Source organism: Lipomyces tetrasporus, assembly GCF_029532465.1.
Source record: "Lipomyces tetrasporus strain NRRL Y-64009 chromosome Unknown POJ06scaffold_7, whole genome shotgun sequence".
Taxonomy (NCBI): domain Eukaryota; kingdom Fungi; phylum Ascomycota; class Lipomycetes; order Lipomycetales; family Lipomycetaceae; genus Lipomyces; species Lipomyces tetrasporus.
In genome coordinates, this window is record NW_026611602.1 from 294,415 (window position 1) to 307,905 (window position 13,491).

Below are 13,491 nucleotides of genomic sequence, written 5' to 3' on the forward strand. Positions count from 1 at the left end.
GTTACGACGAGTGGACTTCTGTTGGAAGAGAGTAAGTAACCTTGGCGTTGTTCGTTATCCAGCAACGTTCGCAACACATACTTGGCTCGGCCATATCCCAATATATTATCTATATACTTCTCGAACAACATATACTTATCAACTTCAAACTTACTCTAGTTATACCATCTTTATATACAAACCACAATACTAACTAGTCCGCCATCTCCGCCTCGCGGATAAGATCCTTCACATCAAATCCGGCTCCGCTTTTAAATAGATCAAGAAGCATCCGCCGTCTGAGCGCCTTTTCACGCTCATACGGTTCCGTAATACCCTTCGGATCTGAATTGTAAAACTTTTGCAGAGTCAAAACCAAAAGCTGAGCGTCGGCGGGTGAGATGTTCATGTCCTTCTCCACAGTTCCATTCAATAGCACGACACCCCGTGACCCTGCTAGTTCCGAATGGAATATCAGAGTCGTATGCGGACGCGCAAATTCCGTATGCAGCTTGTACTCAAGCAACGATGTCAGCAAACAGTGTGTGGTATTCTTTTCCGGGAAAGTCCACTGCACAAAATGCATCTCTGTTCCCCCCTTAGCTTCATTCGTTTCAACTGCCCCAACAACACGCGGAAGCGGCAAGATGAACATGGGATATGCCTGCGCATTTGACCTTATCCGCTCAAAAGTCTCGACATCCAGTGTTGCGCAAAGAGAGAACGGGTCGTGCGCATGTCGCGCACGCCAGATTAGTTCAATATCCCTGATTTCCTCGTGCTGCGACAGTTTCCCAACGTCAACGTAGGATGATAGTGTCCTTATCGCATTGCCTTTCGGAATCTTGGGGATCCTTGGTAATGCGGCAGCGGAATCATCTCGTTGTGCCTTGAACTGCGGTGCGAGCTTTTCGTTTTGTCGGAGTCGAAGGATATCGTCTTTATAATGCTGTTTCAGCTCATCTATTGTATCAGCACCTTTCCTGCCCTAACAGTCAACATCCTGGCTCAAAGTAATCTCATGGTCGTTGCCATACTCTTTCATTAGCTTGTCAAGCTTGTCCTTGTATCTCTCGACAACATCCTGCTCTGAGATTGACGGAACGACAGTGCTATAATTAGCCACATAACTGTGAACAATACGAGCGTACGGTCGAACACATGACGAATTGAATGCTCGTTTTACGAGCAGTGATGAAATGTTGAAGGTCGTCACGAGTCGCGGTATCGCCCTCTGTGAATGTGCAACACTAGCCATCGATTCGAGCGTGGTACAACTTGAGCGAACGTAGTGTTTTCGGGTTGAATAAATTCGAAATTTATTAACCAGGATGATATTCCACAGCAAGGCGGTACTCGTGGATAGATGTAATATGATGAAGTTAGCGTGCATGAACCAATTTGTCTCTGCGGCTCTTCTGTGTGCAGTGATTCTTTTGTCACCGCTAACGAAATTTTCGCCATTGCCTCATTGGTTCCCTATCCAAGCGCTTCTATCATCTATTTGTAGTTATCAGCTGACGTTTAATATGTTAATATTAAATCTATGAAATGCCTTGATTACTCGGAATTGGTCAGATGAATTATTCTAGTGATCACATCCAATCTACCAGATCATTATTAACAAACGACAGGATTACCCGTTTCAGCTATGAAGTGAGATGGAGGGATTGGCTCGGCATTGATGCTGATAATAACTGGTGTTAAGTATTATACTTGTTAACATTTAGATGTCTGTGGTTGCAGATCCATGATGTTGCGTGGTTTTTACGATGAAATAATTTTGGGATAAGTTTTGATTGGTGATGGAATTCCACCTGTTATTTATGATATCCATCCTTTCTTGTTGCTCAGGATAGAGCAGTCGATTGTTATCGACATTGCGGAGTCCATATAACCGGGCAGGACACGCGCTTCATTATTCAAATCAATCGTCACTGCTGCCAGGAAGTTTCAAATTTGTCAGAGATTCGTAGAAGTGCTCTTCTAAGCGTTTGTAATTACTTTCTAATGCTGACCTCCTGTGCTCTTAATTACATACAGATATAATTAAATACAGTAGGCGCTTGCGCAACATTCACTCGTTTTGACAAGAGTCATGCAGCTCGGATGACCGAGAAGGAGCGAGCCTCAACGCGCGCCACAGCAATTACGAAGTAAAGGTGTGGCGGCTCTTAAAGTGCAGGTTGTTGCACAGGATTTGGACCATCCACACGATCGTCGTTCCTGTGTAGATATTTGTCTACTGTCCGATCTACTGTCATGCAACGCACCAGAATATTCCGTGCACCATTGACATCGCGGTCGCACTCAAAGCGACATTCTTTGCAAGAGTACTTTTACTACCCCCAACGTCGTTGCGTTTTCCGCATCTCCGCATGTCTTACTAGTGTATTCTTCAGAGACCAAGACGACTTTGCACGATTTATATTCTCGCGCTTTGTCGAGAAGTCGTTGTTGGAATCTGTAATGCGACCAAGTGGCCATAGCTCGTGCCGTCTTTGACCTGAGCCGCCGCTGTCCACCCTTGCGCATCACCATTTGTTTAACTGGGAAGCTTGGTAGGATGACAAGGTTGAATGTTGTGCACAAATACTTTGCAATGCGACAGTGCATATCGCTGACCAAGTTTTGTATCCGACGTCTTAGTTTCTCTGCAGCTTTTTTCATGCGCCACCTCTTTGTGCGGGTAATTCTTTCACGGAATATTTGCTGTGCAGCTCGTCCAGCCAGTGACAAAGCCTATAGATATGACCAATGTCATTTTTGCCGAGCTCGATCGCTTCGCCGTCCGGGCTATAGCCTGTCAAGAATGTTCGCACGCCCGGGTCCAGAGATATTAATCGACCAGAAGACGGCCCGTCGAAACCCGCAAAGGCATTGGTACGCAAAGGTAGTAGTGACCGGTAGTGCTTTGGTAGACAAGCCTGCTGTCGTAATTCAGATCGGGTGGGGGTGGTTCAGCGCTTTTCATTTGCGAAGAAACGCGTACTTCCCCTCCACTCTGGACCAGTGCTTATGATGTATCACAATGCTCTCCTGGCGAGACTTTCTGCGAGATCGGTGCTTAATCTTGAACACCTTCTTGTCATTTGTGTACCTGGCATGTGCGGAATCATATGCCTTGAGAAGGTCTTGCAAGGCGGCTTTCCTAATGTCGTATGGGGTTTCCAACACCCACTTCTTGCCCATGTTGTCAATTGCATCCTTGTTAAGGAACGCCGCTCTTAGGTCCTTCTCGTTTTTTGCAACCTCCTTCTTTTCCACGGCATCCAAACATCGGCTGTATGTCCAGCTGGCGGTGCCGAACCAGTTTCGAAGGATCGCTTTCTACTCTGTGGTTGGATATAGCCTGAAACGTCTGGCCTTCTCTGGCTGTTCTTCTCTGTTTGTTCTTCCTCTCTCTTTCTTCGTTTTGCTGCTCTTTCTCTCTTATCGTCTGTCGCGCATTCCGCAGTTGATGCCAATAGACAGTCAGTGATTGGCTGCTCGGCCTCGGATGCAGACTGTCTTACACAGGTTCCCTAGCCTTCAGTTACGAGTTCGCCAGTCCATTCGCGTTCGATCAGATTAAGAGAAGGCAGCCACAGTGTGCGACTGATTCGAGCGGAATCTTCACTCCAAAATGGCTTGGGAACAATTTTCATGTTCGGAGTATTCTGTTCGCCGATGCAGCGCATGGGCAAGGAGGAGCTTGAGGCTTATCTATACAGCAAGTAAGTTATTTGAATGCTAAATCAGTGGTCCGGATACTTCAACTTACCCATTCCGCAAGCGGTCTCCATGTCAAGCTGTCAGAAAAAAGACAGTAGTGGTGCCAGCAGGGGAGATGTGCGTTCAGCGGCGAATGGGAGCAGAGGCAGAGGGGACAGAAGGGGGATATTTATAATTATATGAGAGGCACAGGTACCGGAAATACGAGTGCCTGCCTAGTGCCAGTTTTTTGCGAGTGATTTTTTTACTGCTGGGCTCGTGTCACCTCAGCGTTTTCTTTCTACCGGTAGAATTTATTCGATGATGATCTGTACTACCTTACGCTACACGCGTGAATCGCAGCCCAAATATAGTATCTGTTAAAAAGATCACTACTCTATCATTAGGAGGATTTAGAGTGCAAGCTAAGACAGCTACTCAAGTTCGTGTAACATCACGCGCCTGCGACGCACAAACATCCAGCCAGCCATAGCTACACGAGTACACAACCTCACCAACATCGCGCCATCGGGGTGTGGGAGTGAGTGCGCGTGTGTGCGTGTTGTGCAAAGGCTAGCAGAGAGATCGGTTGCGATGGCGAAAGCGACCCGGCCTGTTCATAGTGAGTAGCAAATACGAGGGTGTAAATATCTCGAACATGCTATATGAATGAGAATCCAGAAGTTTCAAGCTTAAGCAGCAGACGGCCTGCTGCATGGCTGAATAACTCTATCTGCCATATCAATTGAGTACGTGCTTAGCGCGTCCTGTTTAGTTACACCTTTGACGAGCGCGAGAGTACACACAAAACCCTTAACGTCAGGAAAGGAACGCGTTTATTAAAACTCCACAATCCGGGCTAATTTCCACTCCTCATCTGTTAGTTATGCAGTCATATTATTGATGAAGAGACTTACGGATGCCGGTGCTCTAAACCTACACGCTTGCAAGACGCAATTATGGACAGGAACTCTTGACATATCGCAACTCGATCCACGCGCCCTGCCACTACTAGACATACAAATATGGGGTCACTCTAGGTGGAACTTCTCATCGGCTAAGAACAAGGGCACCTCAGAACCACCTGGACGCGTTATTGGAAGAGCTGAGATTTTGAAAGAGTGTGAGAAGGAGATCGATGGAGATGGTTGGCAGTTGAGCGCAGTGGCGTGCATCGATGTTGCTTCTATTGGACTATGGATGGTATCCGGACCTGCCATGGACGTGTAAGCATCATTAGATGGATCGCTATGTTATAGTGACGCTAAAATTTGCGTAGGTTTACTTCCAACGCAGCAACGGAGGCGTTCTTTAAGTCGGTTGTTGCGTCAAGTGTACGGTTAATGTGCGTTCGATGATTTGGGGGACGATCAACTGAAGTTAGTACATAGGATTTACGCGATACGCCTATTTTATCCCGTGGGATTATAGTGAAGCTATCGCCGCCTATGCTCGACATCACTAGCCTAGTAATATTCGGTCATATCGCGCCATCACCTATTACTATAGCCAGCAAGGACTCAAAGCCACAGACGACGTCATTACAGACTTCGGCACCACAATTATGCACAAAAGTGTCAATCAGTGCCCTTCCATTGAACTCATCGTGCCGACTAGGCCCTTACATATGCCACAAGCGGAAAGGGAAACATGAATCGGCCGCCTTTGGCCACACATTTTCAATGTCAAGTAATCAATCGGATGACGAGTCGTACGAAAATAAGAACGCAATTTTTCTGGATGAGTCAGTAGAGGATGTAAGTAGCGCACAAAAGCGCAATGAGAAGTTGGAACAGCTGTTGCGGCGACGCGCACGGCAGGAGTCTCAATCACTGTTGCACTCTCGAGACGGATCTGTCAGTCGCGATGATTCACAGCAGACGTTAGGGGGACAGAATAAAGTAGCAGAGATTTTGCTACTCGGGCAACAACCTAACTTGTCGCAACAGACGAGACCGCCGGAAATGACGCGACAATCAGTGCACCACTGTCAGTCGGTAGGTCAATTGGCGAAAGGCATATCCCGGAACGAAACATCGAGAACGCCATTGACACTACAGCGTGTTTTGCTTAGCGCGCTTAGGTTGCGTGGAATAAGTCGGCAACAGTTGCATGCTGCAAACGGGCAAGGGGACGAATGTGATCCGGATGCAGAGATCGACTATAAGGAGTTATATCATCATGTCTATCGGGCCGCTTTGTTTGCATTGGTGTGTAGCGTTTCGTTCCGTCTGTGACAGTTTGCTAACAAGGTAGTATAGAGGAACAAAAGGTTGCGGTTGCATAGGCACGGATCTCGGAGATCCTCACTGCGGAACAAACAGGAGGATGGAGGCGCCGAGGCTGAGTGGGACGTTCGGTGCATTCAGCGTCTCGTTGAGCGCATTTTAGATATATTTCTGGAGCCGGAAAAGGAGCCGTGTGCGTGACTGATGGGCATTGTGGAAATAGGACTTGTAGTTTACTTATGTGTATACATTAATTACAATTTACTAAGTTATGTAATATACGCACGAGTCTTGGTACTGTGCAGTCGAGAGTCGTGCGGCTCGCCTAGTCGCTAGTTGTCATGAAAAAGTCCCTCATCCCTTCGAACAAGCAACAGGTCTGACTAGCATTCACTATCAGTTTATTGGTATCGCAACAAAACAACATGACAGAAGATACGACGACGCCGGCAATTGAGGTCGACAACCTGACGTACGTGTTCCCGAACTCAGTTGTTGGCCTGCACGACATCAACATCAGTCTGCCGCAGCACTCGCGCACACTGTTAATCGGAGCAAACGGCGCGGGTAAGTCGACTTTGCTGCGGATTCTTGCCGGGAAGACGCTCGCGAAGCGGGGAACTATTAGCATTAACGGCGTGGATCCGTTTCGATCGGGGGTGCCAGGAGTGACATATCTCGGAACGGAATGGGCGTCGAACCCAGTGGTCCGCCATGATATGCCGGTACCCGTACTACTAGCGTCCGTTGGAGGCGACATGTTTTCGAAGCGACGCGACGAGCTCATCGACATACTCGATGTTGATCTCGCCTGGCACATGCACGCAGTCTCCGACGGCGAGCGCAGACGTGTGCAGCTCGTGATGGGCCTGCTACGGCCGTGGACTACGCTGCTGCTTGACGAGGTCACCGTCGATCTTGACGTCCTCGTTCGCGCTCGTCTTCTCGATTTCCTCCACCGCGAGACCATGACCCGTGAATGTGCGATCGTGTACGCGACACATATCTTCGATGGTCTGGCCGAGTGGCCGTCTCACATTGTACATATCCACATGGGCCGGGTCATCGACATCGGCAGCACTGCCGCCATCCTGGCCGCTTTCGTCGGCACCCCCGAAGGCAAGTCCGTCGTCAACTTACGGTCCTACAACAACAACTCCGCTCTCCTCACGCTTGCCCTTAAGTGGCTCAAGGACGATCTTGCCGACCGTGGCAAGCGCGAGGAGATAAAGAAGCTCAAATGGGAAGATATCTCCCAGGACGAAAAAACGGGCGGTCTCACCGCTTTCGAAACCTACTTCAAGACCTCTCGCGCGCGTTAATTCTTGTAAATAGTCGGTTGACTTATTTCTTCGGTGCGGATATGCGATTACACTCTTGTCAACAGCATTCAACAAAGTCCGATTTCAACACATATCGCGACTCACGTCACAATTTCCAACAAATTGGGCATGGATTCAACTCTGTACTATAATGCATTATTAGGTGCTGGCTAGAGAGGATGCGCCACAATGGGTTAGATATTTGTAAAAAAAACAGGCGTGGATTATTGTACTACACACAAAGGCTCAACTCTGCATATTAACAATAGATAATATGGGTCGGCTTATTATGTGCGTTTCCTGGTGGTATTGGATGGAACTGTTCTAGAGATGAGAATGATGGTAATTAGATCAGCCTTGGAAACAACTAGTCAGCTTAATAGATATAAAGTGGATGCTCATTTACAAGTCTACATGCAATTTGTCATTATTCATTGAGTCATATGTCAGCTACATTTCTGGGTAGCTATCCTATATAGCACTTGCTCCGGGAGCTATGCAATACCGTAAGGCCACCCAAATGGGCTCAGAAATTCCTCTCTAGTCATGCTTGAAGTTGATTGCGTCTACGTTATTTCGACGGCTTTAATCGGGTCAAGAAGTCCTGCTACTGCAAATAGACTCCGGATACGCGAATACTACCTTCAACCCTGACTAGGAGTATCTTCTCTGATATGTGAAGTTTTCAGTTTCTGCTACTACGCAAAGACCATCTCTGATAATTCACATGACCAGTTCCAAAGTGGTCCAGAGCTAGACTTGGCAGGGCTGTTCTAAGAGTACGTCTGTCCGCTAGTGATTTGAATAGCTACAAGACGGTCATGCCCCAGTAGAGCTGCAATTCTTCAAATAAAGCACGCCATTATTTTGGTGTCAAAACTATTAAGAAAAAATGGCACAAAACCCATAATGCTAACGTTCTCGAAATATTACGGTACCTGTCGTAACGAATTTGAAAAACCTTGGCGCTATTCTAAAAGAGGACTGGCGCAAACTCTCTACGGAGAGGCACATTTCAAACATTCTTCATATAACTTAACTTATTTATTCAGTATTACAACAAACTATAATTCCGCAAACTCATTCGTCACTAGATTTGCGAGATTGGTTCTGTGAGAGTTTACGCCTGAACCCTGAATACTATATGGACAAGAAAGCTTGTGGCTTATGCCGATATATTTTAGAATATTAACTATGCCGGAGAACGGGTTTCAACCCTTCCTTATATACACTTCTCCGGCGTACAACTCTTGACGAAAGACTTTTAGCCTCGGACTAAGCCGGGCGCACGGAAACTAACGAAACAATAATGACATCATCTAAAGAACAACAAAGACGAAAAAAAGAAGAAGTCATGACGTAGTCTCACGGAGCAAAGATTTTGCGATGCGATGGCTGCGGCTCATGCATGCTGACGTCAATCTTTGTGAAGGTCTCCGAGGTACGAATCCGAGGTACGAAACCCTCAGGAAGGATTCCTGACAGGTTCTGAGGTCGACTGTAATAGTAAGGCTTCGCAGCTTTTCTCATGGTGTTAGTAGATACTGAGCGCGATATTCCGACCGCCTCTTCGTACGGCCTTTTGAACTCCGCAAGGAACGATGCAGCATTATTAGAGACGTAGCGATAGAAAGCGCGCTGCAATCTCGGATTGGACTCGCACACTGGACCGGAAGCCCAATGCACGACGCGCATAAAATCGCTAATATTCTCATCATTCTCTTCAGCGGCCTCAGGATCTTCCGCCGGTACAAGCTCGAGTGATTTCAACTCCTCGGCATAGGAGACTGACGTAGAATCATCGTTAGAAACTTCGTCATCAATACAGTCAGACATGTCCATGCCCGACTGATAGTTGCTGGCCCTTTAATATCATGCTGGCTGAACCTGATCAGCGGCAAACTTTCCTGAAAGAGTTGCGGAGTGTATGATGGCGGGGGTTGCACAACAAATCTTCCATTGCCGTCAAACTGTGGACGGGATAAAAGGACACCAAGTGCTTGCACAGATATCGCGAATTCAGAATGAATGACGGACAGCTGCACAACCATTGGTATGATAGACTTCGTCTCGTGAGACTATGGTGTTATGATTAATTGCTTCAGCACACTTTCGCCATAAATGCACGAAATCTTTGTACGCACTGGGTTTCTCGCGCCCTGCCTCTACTTGTGAATACAAGTGCATGCGAGAACGAACTAACCCAGTACAGACAATGTAAGTCAAGACTCAAGCCTAGGCTTAACGAATCGTGACGCATAGTCCTTCTTTAGGATTCTCCAATGACTCTCCAATCGCATTGTCGTTCGCGAAATCGGAATTGTAGCATTGGAGCCTGGCCGGCCACAACGTGACGCTAGTTCCCATCGGGACCCAACTTTTTGAAGTCGGGCCGGTACCAGTTATTCCAAAAATACCTGAAGAGTTTCGGCTGATCAATGGACTTGCAATATTCGAGCATTTCCGTTGAAAGAACAACTTTGTTCTCCCATTTAGACCGTAAATGCGTAGGCTCTAGTTTGCTAGACACGGCACAACCTTACCCTTGATGATCTCTTTTTTGCTAGTATCTTGACAGTGAAGTTATTGAGCCGACGGGCTGGATCTCACTAACTGAGTGCGGAAGATTTCGGCTATTGCTACATGAGCCGCATCAGCCTCCAATTAGAGTTTAGGAGTACTTTTGACTCAGGTACACAACTCTTCGCACCATCATCATTAGGCGACGGCCTTGTACATGATGCTCAAGATTACTTGGCAGAGATATCAGTCCACTGATGCCGTACGGGTTCATGAGGCCAAATGCGGGATATATGCACATCGTAGCATTTGATGTAGCTAGTTTATGGACGATCCCTACTTGATGAAGTATATTGAATGATCGTAATTTCACTCATTCTGATATATTCATCAGAATGCGCAAATCTTTTCTTCTTATAGATTAGCTACAGTGATAACGAACATTCAGTCGAGAGGGGCTCTGTGCTAGCATTGATTTGTATATAAATAGTCCACCTCAATCCCTCTTGGAATCGCAATAAGGTCTTACAACCTAACAGCGAACATTCCAACAACCCCTTCTCTCATCCATTACCAGCGCAACACATTGCATCACATTTCTTTGACCGAGCTGCTGTGTATTTCGGCATAGGTCTGATTACAGCAGTCCTTCAGGTGCCGGCGAGCCTTCACTGTCAAAAAAAGGCTTCGGCAAGACAGGATGTCGTAGTAAATGTCGCTTTATCATGCCCCGCAAGGTTCGCGCTTGGTCCCGGTTACATTGCTTCGACTGACCATTAGATAGGATCCAGTTCGACTCCTCTGACAAAAAATGCAGCTACTGAGACAATGCTGTCAATCGCGTAGAATTCCTGGTATTGCCAATTGAATCAAAGCCTTTGCATTTCATTTTGCCTGTGATATATTGGTCAACGGCTCGCATACTATGCCATAGGCATAGATGATGGTTATATCTATCGTCGTTCCTCTTGAAGGCTAGGCTAGCGGCTGTCACCTCTACCAATGCGATTAATTGGAATCTGGAATACCAACCTGAATTAATATTTATTACCTGCAAAGTCCTTGTCGGTATGAACAACGTTCGGATTTAGCCCTGCAGCTCGTAAGGCGGTGAGCCACGCCGTCAACCGGGTTCCCTTCTTGCCTACTTCCCGAAGGCCACGGGTATCTAGTAGTAAGTAGGATAGAGGTAGAGAGACAAGGTCATATTCCGTGAGGACGCAGTAGAGCTCGTATCCGTGCTTATTAGGACCAAATGTTGAATCAATAGATACCTCTGTAATTTTTGCACGATCGTATTTAAGGCTATCGCTGAAACACGGAGTAATGAATCCCAATGAAACTCCAGGTTCCTGAAGTCCTTCAATTAGTCGATACCCGTCCTGTCCTTCCAACAGCAACTGTGCTGATCTGAAGTCATCTGCGGCGTCTCGTTCCCACTCTTTTCTTGTAAGTGAAAGCCATATGTTATAGACTTGCTGTCTAGTGATCTTGTGCAATTCTGTGTTCTTAAACTGAGGACTGTCCGCCAGTCGGATCAAATTCTGATAAGTTAGTCGCGGGGGTAGTAGTTGGTGTGCGTGAATATACGTGAATATACTTTTGTACCTCTTCGGTGACATGGAATTTTGGTGTCTCCGTATGACACTTGTGGTCGTAAGTTATTGTCGCGGTCGGATTCGCTTTCAAAAAAGCTATGCGAAGTTCACCGTGACAAACAAAGAATTCTTTCGCAGCTAAAGAGAGATTGAGTTAGTCAATGGACTTGATTTTGCGCTTAGTAGATGTATAAAACAATATTTAGTCTTACTTGTATATCGTTGTACAGTCTCCGGATCTCGCTCAGTTTTTCTTTCGTGTGAGCGAGAGCAAGTCAAAATGAATTCGGGCCCGTCTGCCCTTTCTTTGCACCGTCGCAAATGAAAGTAGTAACCGCTACAATCAAATATGTCATTTCTTAAATGTGACGCAGCTTGTTTCTGTAGCTCTCGGTCTTCAGTTTGAGCACACAGAGCTACGGAGACATCATTTCCAAGCACAAAGGATTCCGAGAGGGTAACTCTCAATTTCAGAGGTTGCGCGTCGGGGCTAAACTTATGCTCGTCATGGCATTCCAGAAATGACGAGACAACTTCAATGATGTCCTCGTGAGACTCAAAGTGCTCATCAAGATTGTATGAAGCGTCCTCCTGTTCCCGGACCTTCGCCTCTAGATATTTGGTTAGCGGAGCAGATATTTATCGCAAATTTATCGGTTCTATTGACTTACTTGCGTTGTCGCGGCAATTTTTGCAACTCTTAACAGATTTGCCACCATTGCCGACAAACATTTGTTGAAGTTCTTGAAATGTGGCGCAGCACACCAAGGTGCGACAAGATGCACATTTCTGACAGTACCCTGATCCTCGTAGAAAAGCTTGAGATGATTCCATTGCAATAAGGCGGGATGCACAAAAAAATTGCTTGTCGTAAAATATGAGTGAATGGAATTTGAAGATGGCAAACAACGCGCGGGAAGATGTGAGTGAAGAAATTTGCAGATGGTAAACAAACACATCGGAAGAAACGCGTTATGCCGTGTAGAGTAAACAATGAGGGCAAGGGGACGCCAAAGAATGTTAGGGCAAGGGGATTTGAAGAATCTCACGGACAACAGGATTTCCGCTAGAACTATTGTGGAATGGTTGCAAACCTACTTCGGTTACTACGAACTACAACGGGTAGTACTCTAGGGTAGGGGTTCAGCAGGTTTTCCTTAAAGTTTCCTTGAAGTTTTGACACCAAAACTAGCAAGAATGATAAACCTCTTTTGATACATCTCCGGCACAGACGCGCATCGTCGCATGTCAAATGAGCCTTCTGACAGAGGAAACAGGCTCGAGATGCTGTCTTGCATTTCGGCCTTCCAGTTCGAAGCTGCAATAGTAGTTAGCGAATTTATGCTTATTTTGGTATATGGTGTGGGTATCACGAAGTGGAAGATATCGAGAGCGCGATGGGAATGGCTCATGAAGCAGGGACGAATCAGAGGAGATAATTGATAAATGAAATTCTACCTTAGATTGCGGATACATATATTTTATGCTCTTAACGTTTCACAATAACGTGACAGGAACAACTGTCAATGATCTACCAACGTCACAGACCTTGACAGCAATGAAAGTGCCATGCTTCATCAAGTAAGCGGTTAAAATCGAGAAGCGCCGGAACAGATAGCCATGCTGACAAACACACAAATGGCATTAGACTAAAGAGACAGTGACCGCGGCACTCGTACCCAAAGCCATGTGTCTAGTAATCCCTACTCAAAGAAGGATAGTCCAGGAACGCATTTCTACGATATTCATCACTAAATGCTAATCCTTTCTTATTGAAGGCTACTGCGGACTATATAGGCTGATTCACGAACCCTCAAGAGTGGGGTTATTAAATCTAGTAGCGATTAATCGACACCAAAGTATCATCGCGGCATGATAGATTATGATGTCCACAGTCACGATAATGTTTCCTAAAAGCTACAAGGTAATAATTTCGTCATGCTGAGGAGGCTGCCCGATTTACTCGTACGTGTGTACATTCATTCGCATTAGATGTGACCACGACTGGGAGCCAACCTCCAATGAGTCCCTTCTAGCAATTTGCTAGGGGCTCGCACGCGGTACGAGCGAAGAGGAGTGTCATAGTTGACGCGTAGGAGTGGACACGAATAATGAATATATATGAATAATTGACGATTTCTTGCGTACTAA

The 13,491-nt window shown here is 46.3% G+C and overlaps 6 protein-coding genes across 6 annotated transcripts; 2 read left to right on the forward strand and 4 right to left on the reverse strand.

Moving 5' to 3' along the window:
- Positions 1–193: 193 nt before the first annotated feature.
- POJ06DRAFT_198785 (ATP11 protein-domain-containing protein) lies at positions 194–1,237 on the reverse strand (the record flags this gene model as incomplete). The annotated part of the gene is made up of 2 exons (XM_056185127.1): positions 194–962; positions 1,017–1,237. 2 exons carry the CDS (start codon positions 1,235–1,237, stop codon positions 194–196), a joined length of 990 nt encoding a protein of 329 aa, XP_056042547.1.
- A 910-nt stretch (positions 1,238–2,147) lies between these two features.
- On the reverse strand, positions 2,148–2,955 carry POJ06DRAFT_255965 (uncharacterized protein). The gene is made up of 2 exons (XM_056187961.1): positions 2,367–2,955; positions 2,148–2,302 (listed from the first exon to the last, which is right to left on the reverse strand). The coding sequence occupies exons 1-2, from the start codon at positions 2,647–2,649 to the stop codon at positions 2,154–2,156; spliced, it is 432 nt and encodes a 143-aa protein (XP_056042548.1). The 5' UTR covers positions 2,650–2,955; the 3' UTR covers positions 2,148–2,153.
- Positions 2,616–3,805, reverse strand: POJ06DRAFT_255968 (uncharacterized protein). The gene is made up of 6 exons (XM_056187962.1): positions 3,568–3,805; positions 3,339–3,489; positions 2,972–3,309; positions 2,836–2,945; positions 2,717–2,782; positions 2,616–2,691 (listed from the first exon to the last, which is right to left on the reverse strand). The coding sequence occupies exons 1-6, from the start codon at positions 3,624–3,626 to the stop codon at positions 2,678–2,680; spliced, it is 738 nt and encodes a 245-aa protein (XP_056042549.1). The 5' UTR covers positions 3,627–3,805; the 3' UTR covers positions 2,616–2,677.
- A 701-nt stretch (positions 3,806–4,506) lies between these two features.
- Positions 4,507–6,189, forward strand: POJ06DRAFT_255973 (uncharacterized protein). The gene is made up of 4 exons (XM_056187963.1): positions 4,507–4,898; positions 4,952–5,006; positions 5,064–5,882; positions 5,934–6,189. The coding sequence occupies exons 1-4, from the start codon at positions 4,576–4,578 to the stop codon at positions 6,099–6,101; spliced, it is 1,365 nt and encodes a 454-aa protein (XP_056042550.1). The 5' UTR covers positions 4,507–4,575; the 3' UTR covers positions 6,102–6,189.
- A 3-nt stretch (positions 6,190–6,192) lies between these two features.
- Positions 6,193–7,650, forward strand: POJ06DRAFT_255974 (P-loop containing nucleoside triphosphate hydrolase protein). The gene has a single exon (XM_056187964.1). It carries the CDS (start codon positions 6,326–6,328, stop codon positions 7,220–7,222), a length of 897 nt encoding a protein of 298 aa, XP_056042551.1. The 5' UTR covers positions 6,193–6,325; the 3' UTR covers positions 7,223–7,650.
- A 361-nt stretch (positions 7,651–8,011) lies between these two features.
- POJ06DRAFT_296126 (uncharacterized protein) lies at positions 8,012–12,262 on the reverse strand. Its single transcript, XM_056190533.1, has 12 exons — positions 12,012–12,262; positions 11,553–11,951; positions 11,351–11,478; positions 10,794–11,286; positions 10,656–10,738; positions 10,384–10,559; positions 10,074–10,078; positions 9,510–9,599; positions 9,260–9,450; positions 9,057–9,192; positions 8,686–9,033; positions 8,012–8,517 (listed from the first exon to the last, which is right to left on the reverse strand). Exons 1-12 carry the CDS (start codon positions 12,172–12,174, stop codon positions 8,498–8,500), a joined length of 2,232 nt encoding a protein of 743 aa, XP_056042552.1. The 5' UTR covers positions 12,175–12,262; the 3' UTR covers positions 8,012–8,497.
- Between the last annotated feature and the right edge of the window lie 1,229 nt (positions 12,263–13,491).

Excerpts from the sequence above, each read along its gene's own strand:
- POJ06DRAFT_255965 (XM_056187961.1), bottom strand. The coding sequence starts at position 2,649 with ATGAAAAAAGCTGCAGAGAAACTAAGACGTCGGATACAAAACTTGGTC. Across the intron at positions 2,303-2,366 it reads GGTCTCTGAAGAATACACTA|AATGTCGCTTTGAGTGCGAC; the intron begins GTAAGACATGCG and ends ACTCTTGCAAAG.
- POJ06DRAFT_255968 (XM_056187962.1), bottom strand. The coding sequence starts at position 3,626 with ATGAAAATTGTTCCCAAGCCATTTTGGAGTGAAGATTCCGCTCGAATC. Across the intron at positions 3,490-3,567 it reads GCTCGAATCAGTCGCACACT|ACAGTCTGCATCCGAGGCCG; the intron begins GTGGCTGCCTTC and ends AACCTGTGTAAG. Across the intron at positions 2,783-2,835 it reads TTTGCGGGTTTCGACGGGCC|GCTATAGCCCGGACGGCGAA; the intron begins GTCTTCTGGTCG and ends CATTCTTGACAG.
- POJ06DRAFT_255973 (XM_056187963.1), top strand. The coding sequence starts at position 4,576 with ATGAAGAGACTTACGGATGCCGGTGCTCTAAACCTACACGCTTGCAAG. Across the intron at positions 4,899-4,951 it reads TCCGGACCTGCCATGGACGT|GTTTACTTCCAACGCAGCAA; the intron begins GTAAGCATCATT and ends AAATTTGCGTAG. Across the intron at positions 5,883-5,933 it reads GGGCCGCTTTGTTTGCATTG|AGGAACAAAAGGTTGCGGTT; the intron begins GTGTGTAGCGTT and ends AAGGTAGTATAG.
- POJ06DRAFT_255974 (XM_056187964.1), top strand. The coding sequence starts at position 6,326 with ATGACAGAAGATACGACGACGCCGGCAATTGAGGTCGACAACCTGACG.
- POJ06DRAFT_296126 (XM_056190533.1), bottom strand. The coding sequence starts at position 12,174 with ATGGAATCATCTCAAGCTTTTCTACGAGGATCAGGGTACTGTCAGAAA. Across the intron at positions 10,739-10,793 it reads TACCGACAAGGACTTTGCAG|AGGTGACAGCCGCTAGCCTA; the intron begins GTAATAAATATT and ends TCGCATTGGTAG. Across the intron at positions 9,451-9,509 it reads AACGACAATGCGATTGGAGA|TCTTGACTTACATTGTCTGT; the intron begins GTCATTGGAGAA and ends CCTAGGCTTGAG.